General features: G+C 53.6%; 1 protein-coding gene across 2 annotated transcripts in view; it reads right to left on the reverse strand.

Moving 5' to 3' along the window:
• Positions 1-759: 759 nt before the first annotated feature.
• Positions 760-19,034, reverse strand: part of TPO (thyroid peroxidase) — a 62,427-nt gene continuing 44,152 nt past the window's right edge. Inside the window, exons 8-13 of one of the 2 annotated variants that reach the window (XM_032294281.1) lie at positions 14,517-15,038; positions 10,102-10,360; positions 8,498-8,668; positions 3,564-3,801; positions 1,357-1,565; positions 760-977 (exon numbers count right to left, since the gene is read on the reverse strand). In XM_032294281.1, the coding sequence (XP_032150172.1) occupies positions 772-977; positions 1,357-1,565; positions 3,564-3,801; positions 8,498-8,668; positions 10,102-10,360; positions 14,517-15,038 (1,605 nt within the window). In that variant the 3' untranslated portion in view covers positions 760-771. Of the gene's footprint in view, positions 978-1,356; positions 1,566-3,563; positions 3,802-5,364; positions 5,846-8,497; positions 8,669-10,101; positions 10,361-14,516; positions 15,039-19,034 lie in introns of those variants that run through there. The other variant, XM_032294283.1, reaches the window with a different exon arrangement.

Consider the following 19,034-nt stretch of genomic DNA (forward strand, 5'->3'; position numbering starts at 1 on the left):
AGTTTGCTTGCAGGGTGTTTCTGAAATAGTTGGGGGATTCGAGCTGCTCCGACAGGAAGCCCCAGCCACGGGGGTCTCACGCAGAGAGCTCTCAGAACAGTCGGATGGGGACGCCCATTCTGCTGCTCCCTGAAGAGTGACCCCAGCACACGGCTCTTCCCCTGGGAGGCTCTGTCGTCCAGCACGCCTGCTCCCGGTGCCCTGGGCTGAGGCCCACTCAAGCCAGGCGCATGGGAGGAGCAGGCGGAGGTGGTCAGGGTGTCTCGCCTTGCGGCCTGAAAGGTGCCTCCCCAGCCTGCTCTCAAGTTACGGCAGGGAGGCTGCACCTGTCCACACCTAGACATGCTGGAGGCTGGGAGAGGAACCCAGTGGCCAGAGGACCAGGTCCAGCTTGGAAATCAGCTGCCTGTAGGAGATGGGGGTGGAGGCCAGCCCTTGCTCTCCGAGTTTCTGAGGTGGAAATGTTTGCTGTTGTGTTTCCTCTGAGAAAATGGCCCTGCCAGTTCACCACAATCTTGCCTGAAACTCACCAACTCTTCTCTCTTCCCTCACTGGTGACCCCATTGGTCATGATTCCACGTGCCTCTCCCAAGCCCCCACTACCTAGAAAGACGCCAACTGGGAGCATGGCCAGGTAAGAGGAGGGATCTTGACTTCTGTCCCCAAATTTCTCCGGGAAGATAACAGCCTCAGGTGCAGCTTTGGCGAAGAAATTTTCAATGACATTGAATTCTTAATTTACACTGGAAATATGCAAATGTTATGTAATTATCACAAAAGAACACACACCCTGTTAAAGGACTGACCTTTGCAGCGGGGAGGCTGGAAGTCCCACCCTTCCTGGGTGCAGGTGAGCTGCTCCTGGCCCTGGAGCTCATATCCGTGCCGGCAGGAGTACACCAGCACGCGCCTCCCAGACTCCTCACAGTGCACGAAGTCCCCGTTCTCCACGCTCTCTGGGAAGCCACACTTGTCCTCTATGAAATGTGGACAGGTTGACATGTCGTCAAACTGCGAGGAAAGAACCACATGCCAATGTCCCCATCATAGGCGCGCCTGTGCCCTGGAGGGGGCTGATCCCGAGGTAGGGAGCCCTGCTGTGGTCACTCACTGGCACCCACACAATACCCACTGCTGTTTCCCAGGTCGGCCTCAAAGGCTCACTTCTAGGCCTCCAGTTCCTTTCTTACTAGTGAAGGGCCTGCCCCACCCCATGAGCTGCCCTGAGGGTGTAAGGCAGGGCACTGACACTATTTTCTAAACAGTGAAAAGGTAAAAATCAGCTCCTTGGGAAGACAAGCTTCTTTGCTGAGCTGCACGTGCTGTAATGTTATGTGAAAAGGGACCACGTATCACCTGGAGGGAAGGCCTCCCTCCAAGCCTCCAGGCTCATGCCAGGGATGCTGTCACAAGGCTGGAAGTCTTCGGGGAATTTTCCAACTTGGAAGGCATCGACAGGCACCCTGGTGAGGCCGGTGTTGTCGCAGATGACCCGAGACAGGGAGTGCTTCTCCAGCTCACGCCTCTGCGCATCCGTGAAGACGTGGCTGTTCTCCCACCAAAACCTCCAGAGACAGAGATGGCGCGTAAGGTCATGGTGCATGGAGAACCCCGGGGCAGGTGCTCAGGGCCAGGCACCCACTGCTGTGTGCCGCTGGCCTCCCCTGCGCTTCTGCCCAGACCCTGAGCACCCAAGGCCACGCAGGTGCAGGCGCTGAGGACCTGAAGGAGACGCTGTGGCGTCTGCCCAGACCCCCAGCACCCGGGGCCATGCAGGTGCAGGCACTGAGGACCTGAAGGAGGTCCTGTGGCGTCTGCCCAGACGCGGGGCCACGCAGGTGCAGGCACTGAGGACCTGAAGGAGGTCCTGTGGCGTCTGCGCAGGCCCCAGCACCCGGGGCCACGCAGGTGCAGGCACTGAGGACCTGAAGGAAATGTAGAGGGGCAGCATAGCGTGCACCTGGTTGTCTGAAGGAGTGGCATCAGATGGGGAAGAGGGGCTCAGAGCCTGTCTATGAGCATCTAATTTGCTGTGTTGCTGTTATCTGGGGTGCAGTGCTCTGTGAAAAACAAGAATAATGACAGCAGATGCAGCTGTTTGAGAGACTGCTGCTCTCTACTCTGAAGTCACTGTGCCCTGCACAGCCTCTCTACCCCCAGCTTCTTCCTCCAAGCCGCGATTAATCAAGAAAATTGCAATGTGAAGAAATGAAGTTCCACTTTGCTCTCAAAATATGAAAATCGTTGACAAAACTCCAACAACTCCTGGCCCGAATGCCATAAAGCATGCATTCCCCTGACCACATAAATCTCTTCCACTTCCCATCATGGGGATGAATTCCTCTTAGAACATAAAAAAGGGGTCCCACTTTATGTAGGTTAATTGATCCCATTTTTGCATTGGGGAGATATTTAGTCATAGATACATAGGCTGAGAAATTTGTGGGACCACCCAGGAGTCTGCCAGCTGCCCCTGCACCGGCTTCAGACGGAACTTCAGCCACGGGAGGCATGAGATGCGCACGGGAGACATGTACACGGGGCAAGCTGGCCAAAGTTTTCCCTCCTGAGCAAGTGGCTTCCATGTCTCAGAGTATTCCAAACCACCATCTGCTGAAAACACACAGCCACGAGGGAGACACATTCTGGTGATTTCTCCCCAGGGGTTCCTAGTCCCTTGAAATGCTGCATCTCGGAAATGAGAGATAAAAGTCACACTGGGGAAAGGAAAAGCAGCTGGTCTGTGGCAGGTGCACTCTCCGAGAAGAGGACAGCTCCCTTAGAGCAAAACCCTACCAGGCACAGTGACTGCCCAAAACAGCGAGTTGGATAGCAGGGGACGCTTTTAACAGCAAAAGAAAACGTTTTCCCACTGCTTTTGTCTGTGTTATTCCAAAACCTTACTGCTGACACCCTGTGCACCTGCTTCTATGGGGGTACGGACTCCGTGTCAGACAGAAACAGGACCTGGCTCTGGCTGCCTCTGGGACAAACCCCCAAATTCTGGGTTGCACCTTAGGATGGAACAGACAGGTCCAAGGCCGGGTAGCGGGGTCTCAGCTTTCTGCTCCTGGCAAGCACTGCTGTGTGTGGGTGTGGGCGTCGGTGGGGACAGGAAGTTCTGTCCAGCCCAGGGGCATCTATGAGCCCTGGGCACCACCTGTGTCTGCACCTGAGCCACTGCCGCCGCTGCGCTTCCCCAGACATTGTCAGGGGATGTGGGGGATGGGATGCAGCCGCAGGCCGTCACCAATGTGTCAATCTGTTAGGCACCTGCTTGCTCTGTGGGTGGATGTGTGGAAAAATCGGCACTCTCTCTCATTCTCAGTGCTCAGCACAGGCTGTGTGCTTCATAGTTGCTTCATTTTTATAACAACACTGTCCTGCATTGGAAGCTGTGGGTGGGTGGAGCAGCCTGAGGGTGAGGGAGCAACCTGAGCAAGGCTCCCTGAGAGCTGAGCTGTGGAGCCAGAATTTGAACGCAGGTCTGGCTGGCTTAGAACCCATGCTGACCACCCCCTCTGTGTAGAACGTGGAGGACAAAGCTCTGGTCAGGTACCTACCAGTCACCGTCCCTCAGAGCCTTCATCTGCTTCCCAATGAGACAGGCAAACAGGGGGCCTGTCCGGGCCCCGGGGAGGAAGTTTTCAGCTAAGCCTCCCAGCCAGACGTCGATGTTGTCAGGATGCTTATACAAGTCCAGGATCTTGGCGGCCACGCTCCTGCTGGCGATGGCCATGTGCAGGTCAGCTGGGGTCTTCAGGCGCGGCAGGCCACAGAACTCCCTCCACGCATTATAACCTGCACGGGGGAAAGGCTACAGGGTTTCTCTCCAGACCTGAACCTTTGTTCAGCCCGCCCCACTCAGGCTGTGGTCCACAAGACGGGAAGCGCAGCCTGGCAGAGTCCCATCCCAAGCCATGGCACTGCCCGGCCATTTGCCAGGCTAGGGTATTCCAGCGTGGGCGTCGGAGCTCTTCTTGCAGGGTTTGCTCATGCAGGAGCTGGAGACGGCAAGAATGCTGAGTCCACAGCGTCTAAAGGGATTCCTACTGCCGCCCAGCCCGCATCAGTTCTTGCCTCTACAGAGCAGCCGAGACAGCTCCGCATCCTCCTCAGAGTTTACTCCCACAGCGACATTAGGGGCACGCATAGAAGCTAGCATACCTTCCCTCCTCCTGTCCATCCCTCCCTTGGGAAGGGAAGTATCTTATCTGTCTGGCCAACCATCCCCATATTGAAGACTGGAGATCTTTTCTTGCTGGGAACCCTGTGAGTCCCCGGCCTCTCTCATCACCCCTCCTCCTTGCTGACCCACACCAGAATCGCTCCCTGCCCAGCCCCATCCGTGGTCTGGCTCTGTGGCTGCACCTTTGCCTGACACACACTCGCTCCCCTGTGCCCCTTGCTGTGCCCCCCTCCTCACATCAGCCTTCGACCCTCATCCACTCCTCTTGGTTCAGCGGTTGCCTCCTCCAGAAGCCCTCCCTCCTGCAGGCTGGGCGACCCTCACGGCGCGGCTTCTGATCAGAGTGCCGCCCAGGGCCTGTGCTGCTGTCCTTGCTCATCCGCCCACCCCAGGCAGAGCTTTAACTGAGACTGTGCCTGCTTCCACCCTCAGCACCCTGCCCACCACAGGCTCCCGGGGGGGAAGTCCCGGACAAGCGCACACACAGCAACATGTGAGCACTGGGCCGGTTCTCCCCAGGGGCAATGAGGCTTTCAGTGGGCAGAAAGTCGGGCCTCACAGTGTCTTATGTTTAGACGAAACAGAACTAGAAGAAAGAGCCAGGCATCCTCCAGTGAATCTGGGGAGGGGCGGCCCATGTGATAAAGAGACTGTCGGAGCCAGGGAAAAACTTGGAAAAAGACGATTGGAGGAACAAGCAAAGTGAAGGAGGAAAGCAGGAGTGAGATTTAAAATCTGAGCTTTTAGAAACTGCTGTCGGGTGCCGTGGAGTCTTGCTTTTAAAGGGCAGCCCCCTGATCCACGGTTGGGAGGAACAAGTGTGCGCCTCACTCCTGGGCTCCCAGGTCACCCCCCTTGGCTGGCCCTGCAGGCCTGGTGCTGCTGCGTCCCCAGCAGTCCCCTGAACCCCCGTGAGAAGGGCGGCCAGCTCCTGCTGTCTGTGGTGGGCTCTGCCGCCCTGTGATCTGCAGGAACCACACTGGTTTTCTGTCTCCAGACGGGCCATCCCAGCCTCTCACCAAAGCCACCAGAAGGAGGTGCTTTGCCCCCCACAAGAGGCCCCTGTGTCTCCGACCTCAGCACCTTCAACAACATTTCCTCTTTACCATGCAGTCTGCTTTACCCAGACCATCCCAAACACACCCCACACGTTTCTCAGATCCAGTAAGAGGTCACCTGGAGACACTTGGTTTATACAGAAAATAGAGGCCCACTGCTTGCCACAGGGCTTGGGGAACACAGCAGAAATTTCATTAAATATTTGTTAAAAGAATGCATTCATTTTCAGATTAGTCAAAAACCAGAATGATGAGTGAATTAAAGTTCTAAAATGAGGGGAGAAAGTTTCTATATAATCAAGTGAGACCATTGTCAAACTGTTTTAAGTAGAGCAAAATAATAAAAACATTTCTAATACCCATGGGAGACGGGTATTTTAATTTTAAAAAGAAAAAGCAAAGTTAGGAGCATGTTTTCCTTTCTTATTGCTCTAAGGAGAAACACATTGGCAACTTTTTCCAGCTCTAGAGGGAAAATGTGCAAGGCCTGGGCAGGAAGTAAAGGTAGGAAGGGTGAATCAATCACATCGCAGCTCCAGGGACCACAGAGCCGGGAAGAATCAATACCAACCTCAGATGTCCCTGCCTGTGCGAGACGCTACAGAAACGGGAATGCAAAAAAGATTTTTGGGGAAGGTTGGACATTTTATATTCCCTGTAAAGTACAACAAAAGATTTCAGGCGTAGTGAAAATCATCATCCCAGCTTAGCTTGCTGTGACACGAGCCTTTCTCTTTTATCCAATTTAGCCTCAGATCTAACTGATCAAATCTAATGAAGCCGCTGCCACGTTTGTGGCCGTTCTGGTGCAGCGATGCCTCCAGTTGCTGGAACTCAGACGTGGGGAAGTTGCCTACACTCTGTGCTTCAGCGTCTCCATCCATCTTTTAAAAAGTGATCGCAGCCCGGCCTTCGACGATGGCACCCTCTGTGCGGCTTCTGTCTCTCTACAGAGAGCTAACACATGCAGTGGGCTTCAAACTGCAGGCCACAGGGACCCACATGTGGCAGCTCATACACTGCTGTGTCATTATGACTCCTGTGCTCACACCGAGCACTCAATCCTCCCGTGTGCTCACACCACACACTCTCACGTGTGCGACTCCAACACTCAAACGTGAGGTTGACTCTACTGTCCTGGCACTCAGGGGGGGAAGTGGGAACACACAGGTTAATTAAGAGATTCATCCAAAATTGAACTCAGGCCCAAGCCCAGGTCTTCTGATCACAAGCTGGGCTGCTTGCTGGTCTTACTCCTTGTTCCCTTCCCATGAGGTCTGTCTTTGCTTGTCAGTGTTGATTTGCCCAAACATTCATCATTCATTCATTCATTCGCTCACTGAGTGAGCATTCTGTAAGTGCCTGTTCTGTGCCAGTCTGCGGTTCTGGGTGCAACCACAGCCCCACAGCCCTGAAACACAGCCCCTCCTCCCGGGCCTATGTTTTACGGGGGACCCACAGGCCAATGGGAATGTGTGTTTTTGCCTTTGGCCACATTTCAGTTGGTGAAAAGTAAAGCAGAGGAAGGCGGGGATTGTTAGAGCCAGGAGGGGTTGCCCACTCTCTGATGCCGTTATCTGGGGAAGCCAGCAGCGGGAACGTGTGGAGATCAAACTGTGGGCCTCAGCAGGGGCGGCAGCAAAGGGAGTCCCAGCCAGAGTAAAGGCGTCTGCGGGCGTGTGTGCTGGGTATGCGCTGGGTACGTGCCAGGTATGTGCCAGGCGTGTGCTGGGTGTGTCCAGTGTGTGTGGGCATGTGCTGGGTATGTGCTGCGTATGTGCCAGGAATGTGCCAGGCATGTGCTGGGTGTGTGCTGGTGTGTGCCGTGCATGTGCTGGGTGTGTCCAGTGTGTGTGGGCATGTGCTGCGTATGTGCCAGGAATGTGCCAGGCATGTGCTGGGTGTGTGCTGGTGTGTGCCAGGCATGTGCGGGGTGTGTCCAGTGTGTGGGCGTGTGCTGGGCATGTGCTGCGTATGTGCCAGGAATGTGCCAGGCATGTGCTGGGTGTGTGCTGGTGTGTGCCGGGCATGTGCTGGGTGTGTCCAGTGTGTGTGGGCATGTACTGGGCATGTGCTGGGTGTGTGAGGGTATGTTCGGGCTGTGCTCCCTGAGTTCTGGGAACAAGGAAGCAACTGCGTGTGGGGTGTAGGGAGCATGGGGGACTGTGTGCGCGATCCTGAAACATACGAGTGCCCCTTCTGCATCCTCCCAACTCACGTTTAGTCCCAGATATTCACAGCCTGCGTGGGTGCTGACCCCAGCCCTTCCAGATGCCCTGCTGAGGAGGACAGGGATGGGGAATGCCCAGGGACAGGGGAGGGCCCAGGGACGGAATGAGCAGAACTTGCTGGCACTGTCTGCCTCACCTGTCACCCACACATCAGAAGGGCACCTTCCAGCTCCCAGAGTCCCTCACCTGTCACCCACACATCAGGAGGGCACCTTTCAGCTCCCAGGGGCCCTCACCTGTCACCCACACATCAGAAGGGCACCTTCCAGCCCCCAGGGGCCCTCACATGTCACCCACACATCAGACCTTCTAGCTCCCAGCTGTGTGGAGAGGTCAGCGCCGCACAGGGAGTACTCGGTGTCGGGGGATGGGGCCTGCACAGGGGCTGCAGGTCGACCAGACAACCGAACCCCTAGGAGCCAGGGGAGGCAAGGCTGGGGTGGACCTGAGGTCAGGGGTGTGGGAACGGAGCAGGTCAGGGAGGAGGCTGTGGGGTGTGGGCTGGGAAAGGCAGGGGCCAGGTGGGGTGTGGGGAGTACAGGGGGCTGCCGGCCAGAGGACAGGCAGCCACTCCCGCCAGGGGCCGGCTTGGACCAGTTCATTAACAGGAGGCCTGAGGTGGTGGAATGATCTCTGCAGGCCCTGGGACCCCGTGGTGGGGAGGAGAAGAGGAAGGGAGCACCCCAGCCATCCCAGAAGCTTCCCGGGACACCGGACGCAGGCCTGCCATTGTCTGCACATGCAGCGCCTCCTCCCTCTATGAGGACTGGCTGTTTCTCACCCCCCAGCCCACAGGTTCCTGTGAGGCTCAGAACCACCCTCTCTGTGCCACTGTCTCTAAGGAAAGCTGGAAGTGTCCTCTTAAGCTGAGTGACCCGGGGCCCTTAAGAGCGGTTGCTTAGAAGGCGTTGGGTTTGCAGATGCGTTTTACTTTCAATCAGTCTCCCTAGCAGCAGGTTCCTGGCTGGGGAAATCCCACAGCAGCTGCATGAGGCAGGCAAGGGAGGGAACTGGCAGACCTGGAAGCCCGTGGTCCCGGCCCCTCTGCAGGTTGATGGACGCCAGATCCAAGGTGCTGGAATTGGACAGCATGAAGAGCCTTTCCGTCAGCTCCTCATTCATCAGCTGATCCTGCAGCTGCAGTTTGGCTGGTTTTGCAAGGAGGCCTCGGACTAGCGGGTCCAAACCACCTGCAAAATACCATGCAAAGGCAAGGACGGTTCTCGGCCCAGTTCTAGAGAAACAGTATCTCAGTCTTATCCTCAGCAGATCTTCATGTATGTTTATGAACTCAGCTTGTGTGACTCCAGAGTTTCCTGAATGTCCTCAGGACGCTGCCCTTGCTGGCAGGTAAAGCACTGGGCCGACACTGACGACGTGGCTCATGGGGGATGGACCCTCAGAAAGAAAGGGGCCTGCCTGGAGAAGGAGGCTGCCAGTTTTTAAAGCTTTTTGTTTTATTTCTCAGCAATGGAACGATTACCAAAAAAAAAAAAAAAAAAAAAAAAAAGAAGCATTTGCTGAATTCTAACATCCAGAACAGTGAAAGGAAGACTCGGCTTAGCTGAGGGAGTGGCCAGGGTGCCTGGGGACCACTGTTCCCGTCATCTCCAAAGGCCCCATATGGAAACGGACCCCACCGCCCGTCAGGGACCCTCCATCTCAAAGGCGTGTGAACCCACAACTGCATGATGTAAGAGTCTTTAAAGGGTCAGTGTGACCTCAGGGTGCCCCAAAGGCATGACTCAGAAAACATGATGTGCGTCATCCTGTGTGGGTGACCTGGGTGTCATCAGAGGCCAGGCAGCTGCGGAGGGCCAGGCGTGCCCCGCTCTCTGACACGCTGTGCCTGGCTCAGCTGTCATCTAAGCAGGTACTGCTGGACACACTGCTGCACCTCTGCCCTCCCACTCCCCACCACACCGGGAGCTGTCAACTTCTGCGACACGTTAGAAGCTTCCAGGACACACAGAACACTGGGAACGGAATAGGAATACAAAGTGGGGGAGCTGAAAATTAACTTTTCCAAAAGCTGAATTGGGGAATCAGATCATTTGCTTCTAAATAGTTAACTTCCAAAGGTAACACATCATTAACATCCTAAAGTGATGGTGCTTTTCATAACCATAGAACAGTTTAGCCTTTAATTTTATTATATTTTATTTTTTAAATGGAGTTTTGCTCTGTCACCCAGTCTGGAATGCAATGGTGAGATCTCGGCTCACTGCAACCTCTGCCTCCCGGGTTCAAGCAATTCTCCTGCCTCAGCCTCCCGAGTAGCTGGGACCACAGGCAGCCACCACCATGCCCAGCTAATTTCTTTTTGTATTTTTAGTAGGGATGGGGGTTTCACCATATTGGCCAAGGCAGTCTCAAACTCCTGACCTCAAGTGATCCACTGCCTTGGACTCCCAAAGTGCTGGGATTACAGTTGTGAGCCACTGCACCTGGCCCCAGTTTAGCCTTTTAAAACGCTTTAAACACATTTATTTTCCCCATAGATATTAAAAACCTTGTGTAGGATCAGCACGTGTGCCCACATGGAAGGTCTGCTTGGCTGCAGAGAGTCATCGGAAAGAAGGGAGCTCTCATGGGACCAGCCGCAGGGACCACGCCCACTCACCTCCTTGGAGGAGCGTCCAAGGGCTGAAGAATGCCTCATGCAGCCACAGCGTGGGCAGGTCGGGGTGCTCCTGGAAGTCAGCATCCAGCCTCCTCACCCGTGGGTGGATCGTGGCATGGCCGAAGCGGAAGGCGGCCGTGGAGAACACGTTGGACACAGTGGGGTTGGCGGTGGAGTCATAGCCTTCATAGGGGCCCACGTGCTCCCGGAAGGCCTCGGGTCCCAGGATCCTGGGGACGTAATCCCTCAGGGTGATGATCTGCACAGAAAGGAAAAGCATCTCAGTGAGGCCCAGGGTATCAGCGGAGGGTGGCGTCGGGCGGCTGGGGAGAGGAGCGCCATCTTCAACGTCCCCAGTGAGCTGAACCTCCCAGAAAGGTCTTCTTGTTGATTTTTTCATGGCTATCCAGGAGGCGTGTGTATAGGGCTACCTAGAGAGCCTCCTTCCCAGGATGGTGCTGCCGCGGGCAGCACCTCTGTCCAGCCAACAACAGTCACCAGGCCAGGCCGAGCGGCTCGACTCCTGGTTGGATTGACAGCAGGAAGCAGTTTCTTTTTCTAGAAAGCAAAAATAATACCTAATTCCTAGAGGCTTTGTGAGGATTAAAGCAAAGCCTGTTGTATGGCACAGACCTCTGTCAGCAGGAAATTACAGTGCAGTCACGGGGTCCAGAGATCACGATTTCACACGTGGTCCCAGGAGAATTAGGACAAAGATCCTAGTTTCAGGTTTGACAGTGTTTCTTTCAGACAGAAAAACCAACGTCAAATTGTTTTGGTATTTAGGGGAGTATTTTGGTCAATAAGCCACATCGAAATGAAACATAATAGGAATAACTCTATTCCACAATATGAATCTTCTGTTTTAGCTTACCAGTTTAGGAAGGCACGTGGATTGTTAAAAATAACAAACGTTATTTACACACTTGTACTATGTTCCCTCCAGATGACAGAGTGCATTTCCTAAGCACCTAATGGCCCTTCAGGGAGACCAGGAAGAGCCGTGGGTCCCGTGTGGCCTGGGCTTTCACAGAGGGCGCACCTGCTCCCTGCCATCCCACTCCACCTCGGAGACCTGGACGAATGAGGAGGAAAAGCCTGCATCCAAACGTTTCCCAGCTGGGTTTCCGTCCCTGCACTAGTTCCTCCGTCGGTGAGAGGCACCATGCGATGGGTCAGCATTCCAGAGGAGTCCAGATCTCACCGGGCGGGACGGCCTCTCCACCTCAGCTGCAATGTATGTGGCATTTCTGAACCACACAGGGGTCTGAGGGTTCCTCCTAATGGCATAAGGAGGTCCATAAGCTTCCCATTCAGAACTCAGGCAGCACCTCTGTTCCCTGGAACATTCTTCTTCAGTGTCTTCTCACTACACTAGAAAGGAAAAGGCCTCTCTCTTTTCAGCCCAGGGACTGAGGCAGTTTCAAATTCAAGCGCAAGCTGTTTTAAGACACCTCTTCCTCTTCTTGCCTACCTGAAGTTTGACTTGTGAGGCAGGGACTCCTGCTGCCTGAGCCTCAGGTTCAGCAGCTCCACCCGTGCCCAGCCAGCTGCTCACACACAGCAAACTCACGCCTTTTCAACCGAGCCTTGTGGATGCTGTGCATCCTCAGTGTCCACGCTTGCCAGAGCTCTGAACAGTGTGTCTCTCCTCTTCCCCGCTCGCTCCTCATCTGACCTGACATAACCCCCGTAAGCAGTTGGGCTCAGACCCCGCATCCTCCCCTGGGAGCTGTCGAGGTTGGGCAGAAGGACCCTTCATTCTGACCAATGGGACCTAAAAACTTGAATCTTGAGTCAGGCGTGGTGGCTCACGCCTATAATCTCAGCATTTTGGGAGGCCAAGGTGGGAGGATTGCTTGAGCCTGAGATTGAGACCAGCCTCAGCAACACAGTCTGACTCTGTTTCTACAAAACATCTTAAAGAATTAAATGCTAGCCAGGTGTGGTGGTGCACACCTGTAGTCTCAGTTACTCAGGAGGCTGAGGTGGGAGGATTGTTCAAGCCCAGGAGGTTGAGGCTGCAGTGTGCTGTGATTGTGCCACTGCACTCCAGGCTGGGTGACAGGAGATCTATCTCAAAAGAAAACACTTGAATCTTGTGAGCAGCTCTCTGGAATTTTCACAGTAATTCTTCTGAAAATGCTCCTGGTATTTCTTTACCTGGTCACGTGGGGGAAATGGCTACTCTGAGCTACTGGACTTGGCAGACGCCATACTGCCAGACTGGGCATTGTCACTGACGGGTGCCGCTTCTGTCCTCCATCTCCCAGGTGGGCCACATCTTCTTCCTCTGCTGGCAGTGCTGTCCTGAGGCCCCGTGTCCCCACGCGGCTTCAGGCTGCCCCCCTGTCTGCTCTCACCCCTGCCTCTGGGGTCCCTGCTGCCTCTGCCAAAGCCTCCAGGTGCTGACTTGTGGGCAGTCTCCATTGCTTTGCCTTCACAACCACCAGCAGGAATGACCAAAAGGTTCATGCTTGGGAAAATGGTGGGGGTGAAGGTGACAGGAAGCCAGGACCGCAGCACCCGGGGAGGCCAGGACGGAGAGACTGGAGGTGCGATCCTTCTCACCAGTGGTGGGAAACTGCCATGCAGCCCCAGGCACAGGCTCCTCTGAACCCCCGACTCCCAATTGCTCTCAACGTCCCCACCGGGCTCTGTGCAGAACAATGTCACCCCGAGTTTTCTCACACATGCCCCGTTAGTCCGTAAGAGGCAGGGCTCCCATGCGCTCGCTAAGGGCGCTCCAGAGAGGAGGCTGAGCAGGCACCAGGCTCCCCAAGGACTTAATACATCTGGGCCTGGCACGTGCTCCTCTGTAGCCAGGACTGCCTATGGGGGTTCCTGCCTATGGAAGAGGGGCAGGAACCAGGCCCTGCAGAGTGGCACACCTGGGCTTAGTCCAGCCATGAGGCAGGGGCCTGGCTGTCCCTGTAGGGCAGGGTTCAGCCTCCACAGCTACCCCTGGATTGAGTATTATACCAGGAGATCTTGTCAGCCCATGTAGGAGGCCGCTGGGGGATGGGGCCGTGCAGGTAAAGGGGGCTGGGTGGGGCCACAACAGCACCCACTCCAGAAACCACCCTTTCTCTTTCTTTCCAGCCTGGGAAGCATGGCTTTATCTATCTGCTCCTTTGCTCTGGAAAAGTACTGAGCTACAGTGAAGGCCAGCAGCCGAGTGGCCGAGGATGCAGGCCCTGCCCGAGATGTGGACCTGCCTCCTAAGATGGGGATGCCTGAGGAGGCCTGCGGTTCCTCCAGTGGCTGGCCCTGCCTCCACATGCGGCCAAAGCAAAGGGTGACTTTCTGTGGGTCCCTGGACATCTGGGTCTGCTAGCTGACGGCCGGGGCATAGGGAACGTCCAAGCCAGATGTTTGGGGCGTCTTTATCTTTTCACCCTGTGGAGCCCAAGTCCATGCTGCCTGGACGCCACCCACACTCCCCAGGGCAGGCCACCTTCCCTGTGCCCCTCATGCCTGTGCTGGGAAGGGTGTCCTTTCTCATTCTTGTCTTGTCTGTAGGACACAAAAGTTCCCGCCAAAGTAAGCACCTGACTGCGTTCTTGTCTCATGACGCACCACAGAGCAGCCGGGGATTGTGAGATTGAAGGGCAGCGACGGCCGGGAGGGCAGCGGGGTAGCTGGGGCCACACAGCCCCGTGCCTCCTTGGACAAGGCTCCCGCTCCTCCTTTAGAAGAGGATTGACTGCCCTTCCCCGAAGGCTCCCAGTGAGGACGGCACAGACCATGCCGAGACTGCTACAGGGCCTGTGGCAACAGACACCCTGGTTGAGTCTCAATATAAACAACCCATCATTCTTCCTTACCACCTCTAGGGCTGCAGAGTCAGGGGCTGCGTTTCACAGGCATGTAAGTGCTTTTCTCTATCACACAATTAATAAAAGGCCAACTTCAGTCTCCATTCAAGACCCTCATGCATACTTAAAAGAGTCATAAAATGAAGGAAGGTTTCAAATAGACTCTAAGTGGCTAATTCAGAAACCTCACAGAGTCTGTTCTTCATTCTCTGCATTGTCTCCAAAACACAAAAACACCAGCATCACTGTCCACCTGCTTCAAAGGGTTGTTATGAGAATTATTAAATGCGTTAAAATCCGCAAAGCACGCAGCCTGGCTGTGGGACGGGGAAAGTGGGGTGGCCTAGCGCCATTGTTGGGTGGCTGTGGTCGTTGGTGTCTCGGTCGGATAATCACCAGCTGGCAGGCTGGTGGGTAGGTGGGACAGAGGAGCCGGGGAGGGCCGCCAGCGCCTGCACAGGAGCCCACGATGACCCTCCCCACGCCCACGCAAGGCACCCACGGCCTTGAGCTCACCCAGGTGGGCGCCCACGATGGCTGTGCACGGGCCTGTGACTCTGCGCAGCCACGCAGGGCGCCCAGGAACACCCCGCGCACCTGGTGCAGGGCGCCCACGACCTTGCGCGCCTCTTGGTACACGGCTTCCGCGCTCCAGTGCGCATTGAGGGCCTTGAGCGCCGCGGCCAGGCGGTTGTGTTCGCGCAGCCACAGTGTGTGCAGCGCCGTCAGGGCCGGGACCTCGCTGGCGCGGCCGTCCCCGGCCAGGAAGCAGGGGCCGCGGGCCGCTCCGGGGGCGCCGGGTTCGGGCGCGCAGGCCGCGGGCGCGCGTGGCGGCGCGAAGGGCAGATAGGCGCGGCCGGAGTCACGGTGTCGCGCGTGGACGCGGAGCAGCCCTTCAGCGCTGGTCCAGTTCCGCAGCCGCTGCTCCAGGCCCGGGGAGCCGCCGTACACGGTGGACGCGTCCAGGAACGAGGTCAGCCCGTTCACCTGCTGCCGCGGGGGCGCCTCCGACAGGTTCCCCAGGAAGGGCGCGCCCGCCTCCCCGGTGCCGCAGGCGGCCGCCGAGCGGTAGAAGGGCAGGCAGGCGGAGCCTGCGGCGGGCCGGGCCTCCTCGCAGAGCTGCGGGCAGATGGGGTTCAGGGTCGCCGCGGTCCCCGCAAACGCTTTTCAGACTCTAGAAGCTCCCCCTGCCCTCCCCTCCTCTCTGCGGGGGCCGGTCCCGCCAGCTCCTCCCTCCCCCCACGTGTCTCCTGCTTGGAGGAGGCTGAACCCAGAGGGTGGAGCCGCAGTCCTGGAGTCCGCACCTCCCGGACACCTCCCCGAAGCTCAGATGCTCTTGGCCCGGGCAAGTCTGGCTCCTGCGGAGACCTGTCCCGGCTGCCCATGGAATCCCGGGTCTGGTTTTTCTCTGACTTTCGGAAGCGCTGACCTGTTGCTTTCCAGTGCCCTGGGCTCGGTTTAGGAGCACTGGGGGCCCACAGCTTCAGGGTTTTGTGGGCGTCACTGTTTAGTGTGAAGACAGCTAGAGGGGAGTGAGGAGACCTGGAGGGGCTTCCAGCCTGGCTGTCACCAGCTTCCATCTCCTCATCTGTAACATGAGGATCTGAAACACTTTTCCAGGTTTACAGGTTTCCTGGGAAGAGCCGGCGGTGCGGGACGCAGGTGAGCTCTGTGGACCGCCGAGAGCAGGTGGCCTTCCCGGCAGGCTTCCTTCCTGGGGAGGGTCACGGGGCAGGGCCTACCCTGGGCCTTATCAGATTTAAGGGGTTAAACAGCAATTCCAGAATCACAGATCGCTGGTTTTGGACAGACCCCGAAAGATACACCCTTCCTGAAGATCTCTGCCTTCTCATCATAAGACATTATTACCAGTGAAAACAAGGGAAAAGCGCCTCTCAGGGCAAAGTGCAGCCCAGGCCCCAAGGATTAGGGAAGAACAGATGACCTGGAGTCAGGTGAGGGAGTGCGCCCAGCCAGCCTGCAGCCCACCCGCTCCTGGAGTTAGCCCTCCCTGCAGAGCTGCGCAGGGAGACAGGAGGAGCTCCGGCTGGACTCAGGCAGGGAGGTGCCGCGGAAAGAATGTGGGTGAGGGGGAGTTGGCCGAGTGGTGAAGCAGCAAAGCGGATGCCTCAGAACCCGTCTGGGCAGCTCCTGGCCTGCAGCTGTGAGCCCAAGGTCAGCTGGGGTCGGGGCAGCAAAGACCCCCAGCCCTGGCTTAGAGCCAGCACAGGGCCTACAGGTCATGCTTTTAAAAAGCGCTTCCACTGAGAGCCCTCGGAGGCCTGCTGGCTGGACTGCAGGTCAGAGCAGAGGAGCTGAGAATGTGGGGCCGGCAGGGAACCCAGGCAGGAGCTGAAATTCCGCAAAAGAGTAGGAAAGGCAGGAAACCGTGACAGTGTGCCTTCACTGCATGTTATACAGGCCCAGCAGCCCAAGAGCAGGAGGAAAGGAGGAAATAAGGGATTTAATTGAAGAGTGCAAATAATAATACAATTGCAAACAAATAGCAAGGAGCTACAAACTCTCCTAATCACTGATTCAAAGAGGTTCTTAGAAAGAGCTTAAGGTCTCTCTAGAAATTGATGAAAGGTTAGCTTGCTTGTTAAGAAAATTCAAGCATAACAGCAAAGCCTTCCTCAGAAGAAAATCTGTGCTCTTTAAATTGCTTTCATCAAAACAACAAAAACAAAGAAATTAAGTAGCTATTTTAAGAATTCAGTTAAGGAACAGAGAGCTAAAGCAAAAGTAAATGAGAAAGTTAAATTAATACATGCAGAAGTTAAAAATTAATACCTGCAGAAGTTAAAATTAATACATGCAGAAGTTAAAAATTAATACATGCAGCAGTTAAAATTAATACATGCAGCAGTTAAAATTAATACATGCAGAAGTTAAAATTAACACATGCAGCTGTTAAAATTAATACATGCAGAAGTTAAAATTAATACATGCAGAAGTTAAAATTAATACATACAGAAGTTAAAAATTAATACATGCAGAAGTTAAAATTAACTATGAATAAAAAACCTGCTGGGAGGAAAACACAAAGCCCTGCTCCACAGCCCAGTGTGGAAGAGAAAGAAAGGGCAGGGCATGAGGCAGAAGCAGCATTTGGAATGAGAAAGGAGCAGGGCTCAGGCGCAGGAGAGAAGAGCAGTCGGGAGCAGCTGTATATGCACTTTGATGGCAGCACACTGGAACATGAGGAGCAGGTGGATGACTCCCTAGCAAAATAGAAATAACCACACTTTTTCCAAGAAAACAATGTAAAACTCCAGTGGACAATGAGGATGGAAGAGATGGACAGGTGATCAGAAATCTACGGATCAGATGGCATTGACAGCAGTCTTCTATCAAATCTCAAAATGTTAGATAACTCCAAGGTTGCTTAAACGATTTCAGCCATAGGAAGGATGGAAAGGGCCCCACTGCATTCTACAGAGGCAGCCAAACTTTCGTATTGGCCTCTGATGACAACAGGACAAGGACAGAGCACACTGATCAATATCCCTTCAAAATAAAATAATAAAAGCCAGATAGGGCCGCCAATCAAAAGAGTGATTACCACAGCCAAATAGAATCTATTCACAGAATGGCTCCGTGTTGGAGAACAGGGTTATATTATCCAGGGTATCGACAAGTTAAAGAAGAAAAATTATATATCACAGGCACTTAAACTGCAAATATAAAATTTACTATTACCATTCCGGGTTAAATAGAAATAGAATAGAATAGATTGGAATTGCTAAAATATAATGCAGAAGCAATAACAAATATTATCTCAAACAGTGAAACAATGGAACTATTTAATTTAGAATTAAGGACCAGCAGAAACACTATCACTATTGTTACTTAGTACTATCATCTCAGTTAGACCAAAGTCTAGAAAATAAAATAAGATTTAAAACATAATAAAATTATCTCTTTTTCTCAATGCTATGTTAGATATCTACAACATCTAAAAATTCTAAAAAATTGATAAAATTTCTTTAAAAAGTGTCTTCAATCTGTGGAAAAGTATAAAATTGTTCTTTTCTTTCTGTTTTGTTCTTTAGCAAAGTACCAAGAATGATAATGAAGAAAAAAATCCATTTCATAATAATGAAAACGTTTCTCAAAATCAAGCGTGTAAATTTAACAAAATAATCATATCATCTACAAAAAGAAAATTGTAAAACATCATTAAATATACAAAAAATCTGATAAAAGATTATTTCTCTCTGAATGTATAAATTAAATGCAATTTCATCTAGAATAATAATGATAGTGCTTTTTTATTTTGAAATGCATAAGTTAATTTTAAAGTTTACGTGAAGAAACAAATTCCATTATTCATTTATTCCTTAATAAACAAGGGAAAAGACTGGTGATGGAGTATTGACTCGACAGGTAATAGAATACACTAGAAGGCCGCTATGATCAAGTCCACACAGTATCGTCAATAAGAATAGATGAATCTATTAATAAAAGAAGACAGAGAGCCCAAACCAGACCCCAGTTCTCCTGCGACAAAGCGTAATGTAGGCCTGTGAGGAGAACGAGGGTAGCTGGTCTTGCATCTGCATGGGAGTAAAACGTGCCCCTACTGTCCTCTGTGCAAGATGAATGGAGACCCGCGCTGCCGTCCCACGCAGGAGGTCACTTTTGACCTGGGAGCAAAGGAGATTTTGGAACTGACCCTGAGCTTAGAAGCCATCAACACACAAGAAGACCTGGCCTTATAAAGTGCTTCATGCTGACAGTTCCTATATTGATGGGGCTGGAGAAAAATATGTGTAAGAGAGACAGAGAGTTAACATCCAGAGTGGAAAAGGAGCCATTAAAATCAGTCATAACAGTCAAATAGTAGAAACATGGACAAAGACTGGGAATAGATCATTCATTGAACAAACACAAATTGCCAAAAAAAAGGACAAGTTTAAAGTTCAGTAACATTCAGGCAACTAATGTAAGAATGAAATGTCGCTTTTTGCCACCAAACAAGCAGAAAAAAAAAATGAGAAAAAGCCAATTAACGCTGTTGCGAGTGTGGATGGGGTAAGGAGCGTGCGGAGTCATTGCTGTGAGGGTCACAGAATTCTTTAGTGCCAGCACAGCAGTGCTAAAGCTGCCTTC

The sequence above is a fragment of the Sapajus apella genome, unplaced genomic scaffold, assembly GCF_009761245.1.
Source record: "Sapajus apella isolate SASKATOON/1434 unplaced genomic scaffold, GSC_monkey_1.0 scaffold31, whole genome shotgun sequence".
NCBI lineage: Eukaryota > Metazoa > Chordata > Mammalia > Primates > Cebidae > Sapajus > Sapajus apella.